Consider the following 13,735-nt stretch of genomic DNA (forward strand, 5'->3'; position numbering starts at 1 on the left):
TTCCGAAAAGTGTGTTTAGTGACTTGCCAGGAGGTAATCCAGGCCAGTCTTGAAAGCGCAACCCCTTTCAGTTATTTGCGGCAAATTGGCAACCTTATCCGACATACACGGCTCGCGTATAATAATACAAATATCGGGTTTCAGCCCCTAACGATACCATTACGATTATTTTTCCGTGGAAGCAGATAATGTTTCTCATCCGTCTTCGGCATTTAAAATAGCTTTATTTGTTCGTCGCGTCATCGATCATAAAAATTGGGACCTCGCCGAGGCATCATCATGCATCATGGAAGTGGAAATGAGACACCCCCAGTTTGTCACGGAGACAATCGGTCAGAGCCGATGCATCCGTCGCCGTTCCATAAAATAAAACAACCCAGCGTTTTCTCAGTATTGTTATTTTATTGGGAGGTGGAAACGAAACGATTGGGGGTGTGCAATTACAATACATCGGGAAGGGGGAGTTTTCAAAAATTCAATCGCAAACGGGTGAACTCGGTTAGGGTTGGACGGGGACTCGTTTCGTCTACGAACGAGCGGGTTTCAGAGTACGACTTGGTGGTGGGGGTATCCTGGAAAACCCCGCCGAATCGAACACCGGCAACACCGCTAAAATCGAAAATAAGAGTGCATCCTCATATGTTGGTTGGAGTTAGCAGTGGCAGGATGTTATCCAGAAAGACTTTGGCAACTGTCAACAGCATAATAGTTATATTTGTATCTAATACTCGAATTGTACATGAGAAATGATCTACAAGAATTTTTTTTTCTCAAAACGTAAAAATGTATGTATATCGCTTAAAAGTGTTCTCAAATAAATAATGTGCTTTATTTAATGCAAAAAAATAGAGTGCCTTAAAAGGTTTTTTCAAATCGAATAATCACTACAAACTTGAAAGTAAAATGACAGTTAATAATTATTTTAAAGCGGCTTTTTGCGACTTCTACAATAAGAGGTGTTCCTTTTTTGCTTTTTGTATGAAGTTTAATGTAAGTACAAAAACGAATATGCGACCTATGCGAACATGCCTGTGTTCGAATGACTCAGTATATAATCAAAATTATTAGCTATAGTGACTTTTCACTGGTATAAGTTGCAGAGCCGTTTTATTACCCCGAACCATTTAGGAATTAGAATATTGCCAAACTCCTTTCAGAGCGATGAACGATATCTTCGCTTCCTTACCTTCTTTGCTACCCTTAAGCATGTCCTTCTTCAACGGTTCCGTGGGGAAGTAAGTGGCCCCATAAAAATCTAACCTGGAATATTTAGAACGTTGTTCGCGTTAGTACGACCACAATTCAGATTTAAGAAAGAAATAGTTTTGACTAGAGACAATCGACCTGTACGAATTTATTTGTGAATATTTTTATATTTAATTTTTAGTACCAGTCAGAAGTGGGATAACACTTTTTATTTCGTGAGTGAGTGTGTTTGTTTCGATATTTCGAAGGAAAATCTGGGAGGGGTAGATTTTCAAGAAGTTAAAATAATGGAGGGGGATGTGGTACGACTTTATATTACATGTTATTTCTGAGAGGCTTAAATAGAATGACGTCAAGCAAAAACGAATAGATCAACAAAATAAGTGTTCAATACGGTAGTAATTGCAGACCATGTACCAAGTTTCTGTGAAGTAGAAAAGGAAGTATAATGTTATGGTAATTTTTTTTCGATTATATAGCTTTTGAAAGTATAAAGCGAAAGTCGCTATGTTTTTGAAGTGTTAAGAGAGAATTGTTATGATTTTTGAAAGGATAAGTAAAACGAAGTTCACAATTGCCAAGGTTTTGAGGCGAAAGTGGCTATAATTTTGCAATTTTAAGCGAAAGTCGCTATGATTTTGAAGTATTAAGCAACAATTGAAAGGAAGTTCACGGTTGTTTTAAAATTTTAAGCGAAGGTCAGTGTTGATCGCCAAGATTTTGAAGAGGTTAGGCGAAAGTCACCATCATATCGAAAAATTGAGGCGAAAATGGCTATGATTTTGCAATTTTAAGCGAAAGTCGCTATGGTTTTAATGTAATAAGTGAGAATTGTTATAATTTTTGAAAGTATTAGTAAAACGAAGTTCATTGTGATTTTGAAATGTTAAGAGAGGGTCGGTTTTGAAACAGTGGGTGAAAATCGCCGAGATTTTGAAGAGGTTAGGCCAAAATCGCCATCATATTGAAAAGGTGAGGCGAAAGTGTTAAGCAAAAGTCGCTATGGTTTTGAAGTGTTAAGCGAGAATTGTTATAATTTTTGAAAGGATGAGTGAAAGGAAGTTCACGGTTGTTTTAAAATGTTAAGCGAAGGTCGGTGTTGAAAGAGTGGGTGAAAATCGCCAAGATTTTGAAGAGGTTAGGCGAAAATCTCCATCATATTGCAAACGTGAGGCGAAATCTGCTATGATTTTGCAATGTTAAGCGAAAGTCGCTATGATTTTCAAGTATAAAGCGAGGATTGCTATAATTTTTGAAAGGATAAGTAAAATGAAGTTCCTTGCAATTTTGAAATGTTAAGAGAGGGTCGGTTTTCAAACAGTGGGTGAAAATCGCCAAGATTTTAAAGAGTTTAGGCCAAAATCCCAATGATATTGAAAAGGTGAGGCGAAAGTCACTATTATTTTCCAGTGCTAAGTGAATGTCGCTATGGCCTTAAAAGAGCTGATGAAAATCGCCAAGATTTTGAAAAAGATGCTAAAATCGACATGATATTGAAAAGGTTACGTGAAAGTCGCCATTATTTTGCAATGTTAAATTAAAGCTATGGTTTTGAAGTGTTAAGCCAGAATTTTTTAGAGAATTAGTAAAACGAAATTAAGTGTAGTTTTAAAACATTAACCAATTGTCGCTGCGGTTTTGAATGAGTAGGCGAAAATCGCTAAGATTTTGAAAAGGTTATTCCAAAATCGCAATGATATTAAAAAGTCGCTGTAATTTTTTAATTTTAAGCGAAAGTCGCTATGTTTAAGTTTTCTTTTTTATTATCTCACAAACCCTTGCTGAAGAAGAGTGTTGTATTCGTCCAAAGAGGCTACGGTTATCCGGATGAGATTGGGTGCTCCGGGAGCTTGGTCCAGCCGAGATTGGAGTCGCGTGACCTCCACCTAAAAGAAGATGACGGCTTCAAAGCTCGAGCGGTGTATCGACTGCGGCTCGGGCGACGCGTATTCCACGTACGTGCGAAATCAGAAAATCACAGCCGATAAAGAGGAACGTCTGTATTATTCGTGGGCACGTGCCAGAGTCGAGTGTTTTTGCATATCCAATCGAAATTTACCGTTGCCAGTGCTATAAAATCGTAAATAAACTTAGCCGGGCGCCTGATCCGAATGGCGAAGTAGATTTACACAAAGAGCTCGGTCTCAAGTGAATACAAAGTCTCGCTGTAGTGTCGATTTAGTTTACACTCATAATTTCTTTATTAATTAATTCAAATAAACGAAAAAGCAGGGTTATGTTGTCATATATTAGCATATGTTATAAACCAATACACGCGTCCATATAACTAGTTTTTCACCATATACCAAAAATTGAATTATGTTAACCAACTACACCGGAAAAAGTATCCGAAAATATCAGTTAATAAATATTTATTAGTGTGGTGTAAACGTGTTATAAATAAATACGAAGTTGGTTCCACTTTCTATTTATACGGAGCCGTACTTCAGGTTGGAACTTTTTTATTTCTTTTAAAGCAATAGGACATAACTTGCAAATACTATGGGTCAAATAAATTGTCCCTGAATTTATTGTTGACGCAAAGCTAGTTTTAGACCAAACTCATTTATTTATATAACTCTGCGGGGCTTGACATTCATTGCCTCGTTGCGCAAAATCAAAAGTATCTTTCATAATAAATTTAATTTTGCTCAACGAATCAGTGGCTTTTAAGGTCCCAAGGGTTGTGTTTTGGCTTCGTGAAATAAAAAAAAACATGTTGAAACAATATATTTACAGAGTTCACAACATACCGCATTCTATACATTGGGCAAAAAAGCATTATATTGCTTGTAGCCTTAGGTAAGCAATTTCTGTTGTATGTAATGATTATACATTAAAGGGAGAAAAGAAACATGTTGATAGACCATACAGATAGACCAGAAGACAAAACACCTTTGGCTGCAGAAAAAAATGTTTGAATATATATGACTTGTCTGTCAAAGGAAAAACGGTTTAGGTAATAAAATTCTAATGTTAAGTAGATATTTCAGGTTTAATTATGCCCTTGGGTTTCAATTTTGTGCAATTTAAAAGACAGGATTAACTATCCCTATCAGCTTTTACTACATTGTCGTGTCTTCTGCTAAACTAAAAGTTCAAAACTTCAATAGATTAAGCTCCTTTTCAAAATATCACGTTAGTACTGACAAGTGCATCAGTTTCTGTACATTTTTGCTTCGTTTAAATTTCTCATTCATTTTCACTTAAGTAGAGGCTTTTCTATAAAGCTTCCTCTTCCGGCTGTTGCTTGAGTTTTATATAACATTCAATAACTATATAAATAAAGCGACCAAAATAAATTATATGCTTTCGTCGATAATTAAACTTCCTCCAATGAAACAACTCTCAGACAGGCCCTCTAAAAACCTTTTACCTTAAGCGTTCAAATTAAATTTAAAACGTCCTACTGCTCTTGCGAACTACTTCAATCTCCAATCCCGCTGAATTCAAAAAGGCAATTGGAAAATATTTAACAAACGCTCCGTCGCCGTATAGTCAAATTGCCCAAGAAATCGGATTAAACGTTTGTCGCTTCTCGAAGTTTTATTTACCCGTTCAACTTACCACTGAACTGAAGCGATAGAGGCTCGCCCTGATGTCGTCTTCGGGCAGATCTATGGGCACTTCGTGTACCAGAAGTGAAAAAGTCTTCTGCGGACGGCAAGGTATTGCTACCTTTCTGTACAATCGACCACCCGTCACCTGGAACGCAGTTCACTGATCAGCATTTATAGAAAACTTGTCTTTCAATGTTAAATTGGAGAAAAAAAATTAGTGGTTTTCACTACAACCGCTTGTGGCGCTCTGAATGACGGTTATAACTATCATGCCTCATACCATTTTGAATGTTTCTGCATTTTGATATTTTTCTAAATATTGTGGTCTTATTTTCATGGTTGTAAAATTCACAATAAGCTGGTTAAAATATAAAATGCTATAGTGCTGTTATTTGCAATTTGTTGTGAACATTTCATCTCTTTGTTTACGAAATGATCGCAGAAGAAAGCTCAAACGGTTTTTGGAAATAAGTGTTAAAATTTGTACTTATTTTTTTAATTTTAATTTTTTTAAATTATTGTTTTAAGATCCAACGTAGTCGGAGGCTTTGATATGACTGTAAAGGGTTCTTTATAAGTCTAACGCTTTCAAAATGTTTTAGAATCATTTAAAATCGTTTCAGTTTTTAACTCTGCTCAGTTGGAGCTTAAATAAAAATAAAAAAGCTTAAATATATATATATATATATATATATATATATATATATATATATATATATATATATATATATATATATATATATATATATATATATATATATATATATATATATATAAATAAATAAATAAATAACTGAATATTTCTTAATCAGTCTTATTGCAAGTATTTCGTAATTCGAAGTAAAATTTTCAAGAAAAATCGTGTATATCAAAATCATCTAACGGGTAGAGATCTTAATGCAAAAATAGATACTTATGACTCATAACAATATAGGAGGTCTCAATAATTTTGCCGAAATTTTAATATCCTCAGTGTTTGAAATTATAAACCAAAAATATTTACGAAACCCATCCTCTAAAGTTGGTCATTTTTTGGTTCAAGTTCAATGACATCTCAATGTTTAGTCAAAACTAATATTAAATATTATTTTATATTTCATATTGTTTTTTTAATAATTATAGTATGATTTATCACATTGTTAAAACTCGATTACTTAATTAAATAATCTAAATATAACTTTTTTTATTGATCTTTAACAGACAAAACCACCACATCATAACTGCTAATTATTTTACTACACGTATTACGTAAAAGTCATAAACAAATCCATTTTCACAAGTATGCGCTTCTATAAACAAAAGAACTACTTCTACGGAAATTCCTATTTTCGCAAAAATTCACACTCCAATTACGTTAGCTATGCTGGAACAATTGGCTTCAATTGCACATCACCATTTGTTGACATCTTTTACTCATTTTACACGTCACTAGGTTACCTAGGTGACTTTTTCTATAGTCTGATTCAAAGAGTCGCATTTTATTAGATTTTTTTTTCTCGGTATTTTTTTTTCATATATATGTACTTAATTTTTAGCGCCTGTACTGCCCTTTTTCTAAAGTTACTTTTTTTCAGGTTTGTATTGTTAACATTTAGTAAATCTGACAGTTAATGGAATTAGTAATAAGAGCTCTATTGTGAAAATAGATGAATTTAAATAATTATAAATAAATAACATTTTGATGAATTTGTTTATTTTTCACGAGCAACGTCACCAAACAATAGCAGGAAAATGCAGAGAGCATAATAAAATTTATTCTGCAATTGGAACGAACTGCCAAGAGCATTCTAAAACGTAATGATTTGAATTAACAGAACCATAAAATCCGCGCTATTTATTCGCAAACGGTGGTCTCGTTCCGAACTTTCGGTAAAGCATCTGCGGCAAGGGGGCCCGGTTCTTTCGGGGATATTGTTTAAATTTTCAGACTTTCGGCGCCAAGTTTCGCCCGAAATTATTCGGACTTATTGTCGGTAAAGTTTCCGGCGTGTACGCGCCGAAAGTTTTGCCTATTGTGCGCGCACTGGGTCGAAAATAGTTTATATAGGGGTCCGAGGTTGTGGGCTTCCATCCCGAAAGCATTGTTTTCCTCGAAACGCTGTCATATTCGCCAAATAAAAACTAAAGATTTATCAGAACCTGTGGCGTACGGACGTGGCGGATGTTTTGAGGTTTCGAGGAAAGAAAGTCGCAAGTTCAGCATGCAAATAAACGTGTTCTCGACGTAATAAAATGAAAAGCTATGTTTTCGTAGTCGCCTAAACATTTTTACAATTTTCTATTTCCGCCGAAATTATAATTATTAAAATTAAAGAATTTAAAAATAAAGGGTGTTTTTTTTCGATATAAAGAACTTTAAGTTGGCATTACTGTTCAAGATGGCGAACGAATTAACAGCTGTCCAGTGATTTATTCTAAGTTTGATTTGGCATTTGATCATGAATAGACTCACACCTGAACAACTCTTGCAAATAGTGCAATTTTATTTCGAAAATAATGGTTCTGTGCGGAATACGTATCGCGCACTACGTCCATTTTATCGTCGACAAAATCGTCCATCAGAGCAGTTAGTTCGATTAACCATGGAACGTTTTCGCACCACGTTTACTCTTATTAATAACTCGCATCCTCAGAGATGCCGTACGGTGCGTACAGAAGAAGCTATTGCTGCTGTAGAGCGTAGCATTGAGAAATTGAGCATCTGCAACACCCCATCTGTTAATCTTGATAATGGCATATTTGTCCAGCCCTAAAGACATGTGAAAGTCCTCACTGTTTCAATCAGCTCTTGGAGTCCCGTTCGGCTCTCACTGCAGAACTTCAGATCGTCCATATATAGCAAATGGGATAGCTTTTGTCTTTCTCTATTGTTGATTTTATATCCAGTGGCGGAGTCATTCAGAAGGGTTGACAGTGGGTTCATCGCCATGCATATTATTATTATTATTAAAATGTTATACCGAAATCAGTAAATTCTGCGTATAAAGCAGCTTTGGAAATGTTTTTCTAGAAACACTAAACTTTATACAACAAATAAAATAGAGCGATTTTTTTTAAATGCTCGTTTTACAGAAACACTGTGTTGCCTATCTCCTATAGGAAGGGAAGTTTTTTCTTTCAACGTATGCAAGAAAAACATAATGTAGTCAAATACTAGAACTTAATTGGGCGAAAGTGGAAGGATTTGTAGCAACACCGAGCACGACATTCAAAATGTAAATTCAAAATTATTCAGTTTTCTCCAAAAACTTTAAGCTATCTTCAGAGATATATTGTACATAAAGGAACTTAGTTTGACAATTAATTTGCCTCCCGTAAAAAATATTTAGGAAACTAAACAACGACGATGAATAGTATAATTTTTCTTAATTTAATTTCTGTATCATGATTTTTTCTTCATTTTTTTTCATGCTGCTAAAATAAAATTCTTTCCTTTTGCGAATAGTGTTGGTGAATGGATAACAAACTAGATCTACTTCTCCGCTGTGGTCTCACAGTACTACTACATAGCACTTAGGCCCATCTGGTGGCCTAAGTGCTTGGACGCCTGCGAGGGCGCCCTTTAATACCAATACCAATACCAATACTACATAGAAAAGAAATATATGAAATGTTATTTTCTTATAATATTAATTTATTCATTCATTATTTAAAATAATGCCCCGACAAGTTTCAATGACGTAAGAATAATAAGTGTATTACCGGCACTATCAAAAATATACGAAAAACTTCTTTATAATCAAATGTAGACCTATATAATGGATAATAGAATAGTACCAGAGTGTCAGTGCGGTTTTAAACGAAAGTCAAGTACTGAGAATGTTCTTCTAAGTGTGATGAGTTGATGATATTTCCCGAGGCACTGACAAAAAACTGAGTGCCTTTATACTTTTGGACTTTGGAAGACATTCGATACGGTGAAGCATGACCTATTGATTTCCAGGCTGAATTTCTATGGTTTTTCCTCTAATTCACGCGAGCTGATTAAATCGTATATTTCAAATCGATATCAGAAAATATACTGTAATAGCAGATATTCGAAAGAAATTGAAATTTTCTCTGGGGTGCCGCAAGGTTCCATTTAAGGGCCGCTATTTTTTTTTATTTACACTACTGACATTTTAAAATCTTTAAATTTTTGCAAATTTCAGGCATATGCCGACGATACTCAATTGTATTGCTGTTTTACAGGAATAGTGAACTTTCTCGTGCCCATAATTTAAAGCTAAACCCATTAAAATCGCATTTAATGATATTTGGAAATAAAAATAAAGTTAAGCTACTTAAACAAAATAGTAATATAATGTTAGATAATATTAAACTTTCCGTTCTCGATTCAGCAAAAAATATCTTTCAAAAGGTATATTTCTCACTAAAAATCTTATAAAGTAACAGGCATACTTTGTATTTTAGACTAAGGGAACAATTATGTCACTTGTTCTCTCACATTTTAACTACTGTGATGTAGTGTATGGTTTTTAATTGATAACGAGTGTGCCGCATTCAAAGGTTGCAAAATACTTGTGTTCGTTTTATTATGGGTCTTCGAAAATATGACCATGTATCTGCTGCACAACGTCAATTTAATTGGCTTAAAATGGAACAAAGAGAGCTCTTCATTTCAACATATTCGTTATGAAAATTATCCATAACCTCGATTCACCCACTTTGCTGAGAGAGCGGCTTAGTCCTAGCAGTACTATCCATTCCGTGATACTGGCACAGACTAACGATGCCACATCATCAGAATGCCTTGATTCGTAGATCTTTCACATTCAACGCAATTCGTGTTTATAATTCTTTGTCACAGGAATTCAGTAACTTAAATTTATATCCATTTAAAAGAAGGTACAAAAATCATTTGTTACGAATACAGTTTTCCTAATAATGTGTTAATAATTATGTTATTAGTAAGGGATTATACTGAGTTATCAAATTATTTATCTTCAATTGAATTTTCTGTAGTGTGTAGTAGAGTTATGTTGTTCTTCCGATTTTGCAGGTATTTTTTATTTTATTTGTTGTTCATCCATTTTTTATTTGAATAAATAGTGCGCTATTTATTAATTATATAAATAGCTTTTTTAGCGGTTCAGTGGACTAGCAATTTAAAGCTATCTGTTTGAAAAATATAAATATTTTGTATTGTTTTTTTTTGTTATCATAAGGGCTATTTACTAATATTATTATTATTATTAAATAGAAATGCTGTTACAACAGCAATGAGTTAGGTTCATCCTTTAATTAAAAAACATAATGCACTCCCTATCTATCTCTCTTGCTTTTTGTAATTGTTGCATTTTGAATATCCGGTTAAAGCTACTTGCAGTATGTGCTCGGTCATTATAATTATGAATCTATCCCCTCAAATCAGATAAAAATCCCAGAATTTCCACAAGAGAAATTGAAGAAAAAGCTGGCACCTCTCAGATAAATGTAGTGCCAGTATTAAAAACAAATTCCTCTATCATGTTTTTCCACTTAAGATTTTATGGGCAGAGGAAACAATATTTACCAACTGTCATACGTTTAATCTCCATAATAAACATTTATGGCTGCCAAACCCCCCTCATCATAACGGACAAAGAAGACCCACCCATCAATTTTGGGATTAATGTATGGTGTGATGTTATTTTCGAAGGTAGTTTAATAGGTGTCCGTTAACTTTATTTTCTTTAAAACGATTCTGAAGATATGTTACACACTCGTCAAAATTTACACCCCATGATTTTCAACTAGTTAAAAATTACCTAAATGAAATATTTTGTGAACGTTCGTGTTTTATAACAACCAGACTTTTTTTTTGTTGGGAGCCGCAAAAGACAAGGTATGCCAGGAAACGATTGCTACAAGAAATGAACTTCAGGCTGCTGTAATAATATTGATGTCCGATCTCTAAGAAAGGCAAACTATCCACTCTTGAAAAGATCCAATAGTTGCATTTATTATAACGGTAGAATTTTGAAAATCTTTTATAAAATTAAATAAATTACCATGGTCACTAATCTAGCAACCATATGTTTATTAGAATCACTACGGCAAAAATGATACACCGCAGGAGTAAAGAAGATAATGAATTTGCTTGCATGCCTTTACCTCTTACCCACTAACCTGCACTGTGCGCCATTTTCTTTCTAAACCGCGTTTTCCACAGAATTAACTCGTTTTCTCAGAAGATTTAACGAGATCTAGGAATATTTATGAAAATACTGCCGTAAAAATGTGGCATCCAAACATATCGACGATCTCTCAGCGAGCATGTTGAAATATTGGTTAAACACGAGATTTTAAATCTACCGCATGTGCATGTTGAATGGAACTCCTCAAAAAAAATTTTATAGTTGCTTGATAAGTTCCTGTATTATCGGTATAGACAGTCTAGCAGCTATATGTTAGTAAAGTGTATTTTAAGCAATAATCTTGGTTCCAAAGACAACTTGACCAACAACGTTAACCTAAAACGCCAATTGGAATAAAAACTAAAAAACGCCAACGTTGGAATGGTTTTAAAATTCTCTATTTAATAGAGATAAAAGTTTATAAAGTTTCCACAAAGAAAAACGTATGTTTTTGATGCACATGTTAGACTGACCTTGTGGAAGCCTTTCCTAAACACCTGTTGAAAGTCGTCCGGCTCTGAGAATTTGAACAGGATTCCGGTGGCAGTTTTGGTGAGACTGAAACTGCCCCTGAAATTGAGCTTGTCGCAGATGTTCGCGGCCTTGTCGAGGCTGAGATCATGCGACGGCGTCAGCAGGAACGCTCCTGCAACAGCCACCAGGTTATTAGCTGCGCGGGAGTGGTTCCCTAACCTGCCACCTGGAGCGTAACCTCAACCTATTGCTCACCTTTGGTAAGAAAACGGGCGTGTTCGCTCAGCTCGCTGTTGTCGTCGTCATTCTCTCCCATCATGTCGGATAACATTAACGACATCATACACCCGAACTGAACATACTTTTCTAACCGACTTGCAAGTGCGAAACAGCTTTTATACGGACGACGTCTTGCCTCTTATTCTGCGAGCGTCCTACGCCTAGACAATCTTCTATAATTTGCTGCTATATAATAAAAAAAAGCCAATTATCTGGTTATTTCTTCGACGTTTTGTTTGAACGATTTCGTTAATTGGGGAATTAAGTTTGGGTTGGGAGCAATACCGAGGCAATTCTCAAGGCGTTCTTGGGATCGCTAAGGAACAAATTTGATCGCTGGCGGAATGGTTTACCCACAAACGCTTGCTGCTACTAAACACAATCTTATTCACTGTTTCTTAGAGTTCAGAGAGTTCATTTTGGCTTAGGTGCTAAGGTGCTTAGTTTTCAACAACAACAAATCAAAATTTTAATTTTATTTTCTATTTATGTCTATTATTCCTTAAAAAGTCATACCAGGCTGCACATAGAACTTGTTTAATTTATTAAAACTTTTTTTCAGTTCTGTACTTCGACATCGATATTTAACAAAAAAACGATTTACCAACCTTTCTACTTAAAAAGGTTGGTCAAGTCGCTAGGGTAGCAATGAAATTAACGTCTATTTCAGACAGATTAGGTTAATCAAACCCCATTAAGTACGTAAAGGACTATAGAGTGCCTATAACGAATGCTTAAGCCACTTGGCATTGATTTCATTATAAAATTCTGTCTTTAAACGAGTGGAGACAGTAACACAAAAAATTACGAGTAGTTTAGGGGGAAAACCTTATTCTACTGGAGTAGTTAAAAGTTATAATAAAAGTACAGGGAATTTTAATGCACTAAGTACAAGGTGCGGTTTTAGCGACAGACTACTTTTTTATAGTACTTTTATTTTTTAAGATGCAGAGCTAAAACGAAAATATGGCATTTTCAGGCACCTCTCTGATCTCAACTATCAGATAACTTATCAAAAATGTGAAAACTGTATCTTATATGACTTTTCCCGTAGAAGTCAATTTCGGCTTCGGAATTAGTATGCAGGGCTAGGTTCAAAAAGTTATAGGACCCTAATTCATTTTATTGGTACGCCCTGTATATTTATAGACTATAAAATTTGTTTTTGTTTACATTTTCAAAAATATATAATAATATGCTCTTTTCCTCAGAAACATGGACAACAAATAAACTACAATTTTTGAAAATTAAATGCATAATTTAATAATAGGCTATGCAAATCACAACAAACAGACAAATACCAAATATTATCAGCGATTTTTGGATCGACTTAAAGCAGTTTACTTTCGTTCTTTCGGTATTATCGTTTGATTGATACTTCTCAAATTATGAAAAGTATGATATGGTACACATGTTCTCTACAGAGTAATTCTGAAGCATGTTCGGAATGATATTTCCAAAGGCGAATAACGCATTATGGCTATGAAAATCTCTATTATCATTATAAGGTTGTGCTTATTAGATACCCATATCGAAGGCAATATATACGGTGTGTTCCATTTAAAGAATAAAGCAGAGCCCTATAATTTTTTGACTTGGCCCCGAATTCTGAAGGCGAATTGAGTTGTAGAGGAAAAATTATAGTCAAAACTCCTATAAAAGTTGTACCGTCTCACTCACATTTTCATGAATAAATGGAATAGAATGGATTAAAAAATGATTTTTTCTACTCCCTTCTGCAAAATACCTAATTATACGCCGATTTAGGGTGCCGGAAGAGTCACTTTCGTCAGTTTCTTGTAACATGGATCCGAGCCACTTCGGACATTTCCGGGATATTATCGCACAGGTGTGGGAGCAATCGGATGTTTTCGAGAGAATTGACGTGAAAAACTGTTTAAGTCACTCACTTATTAACCACTGGGTCCGCTCGTGTCAAATAAACTTGTGACTCAAATACCGTTTACCACACTTGTTGCATAATGTACGATTTTCTACTACCGTCAGTTTTTGAGTACATTTTTGAAAAACAACACGAATACACTGACATGGAAGTCAGAATTGACAAACGTCAAACCCGTGCTGTAATATTACGTC

General features: G+C 34.7%; 1 protein-coding gene across 2 annotated transcripts; it reads right to left on the minus strand.

Moving 5' to 3' along the window:
• Window positions 1–392: 392 nt before the first annotated feature.
• LOC132706219 (uncharacterized) lies at window positions 393–13,505 on the minus strand. Of its 2 annotated transcripts, none has more exons than XM_060677420.1 (7): window positions 13,386–13,505; window positions 11,615–11,824; window positions 11,359–11,555; window positions 4,774–4,911; window positions 2,983–3,092; window positions 1,187–1,260; window positions 393–609 (listed from the first exon to the last, which is right to left on the minus strand). In XM_060677420.1, exons 2-7 carry the CDS (start codon window positions 11,700–11,702, stop codon window positions 527–529), a joined length of 690 nt encoding a protein of 229 aa, XP_060533403.1. In that variant the 5' UTR covers window positions 11,703–11,824; window positions 13,386–13,505; the 3' UTR covers window positions 393–526. The 2 variants fall into 2 exon arrangements, with proteins under 2 accessions (XP_060533403.1, XP_060533404.1); XM_060677421.1 differs by having other exon boundaries at window positions 11,359–11,531; window positions 13,386–13,498.
• Window positions 13,506–13,735: the final 230 nt, after the last annotated feature.

The sequence above is a fragment of the Cylas formicarius genome, unplaced genomic scaffold, assembly GCF_029955315.1.
Source record: "Cylas formicarius isolate icCylForm1 unplaced genomic scaffold, icCylForm1.1 PGA_scaffold_8__14_contigs__length_24414737, whole genome shotgun sequence".
NCBI lineage: Eukaryota > Metazoa > Arthropoda > Insecta > Coleoptera > Brentidae > Cylas > Cylas formicarius.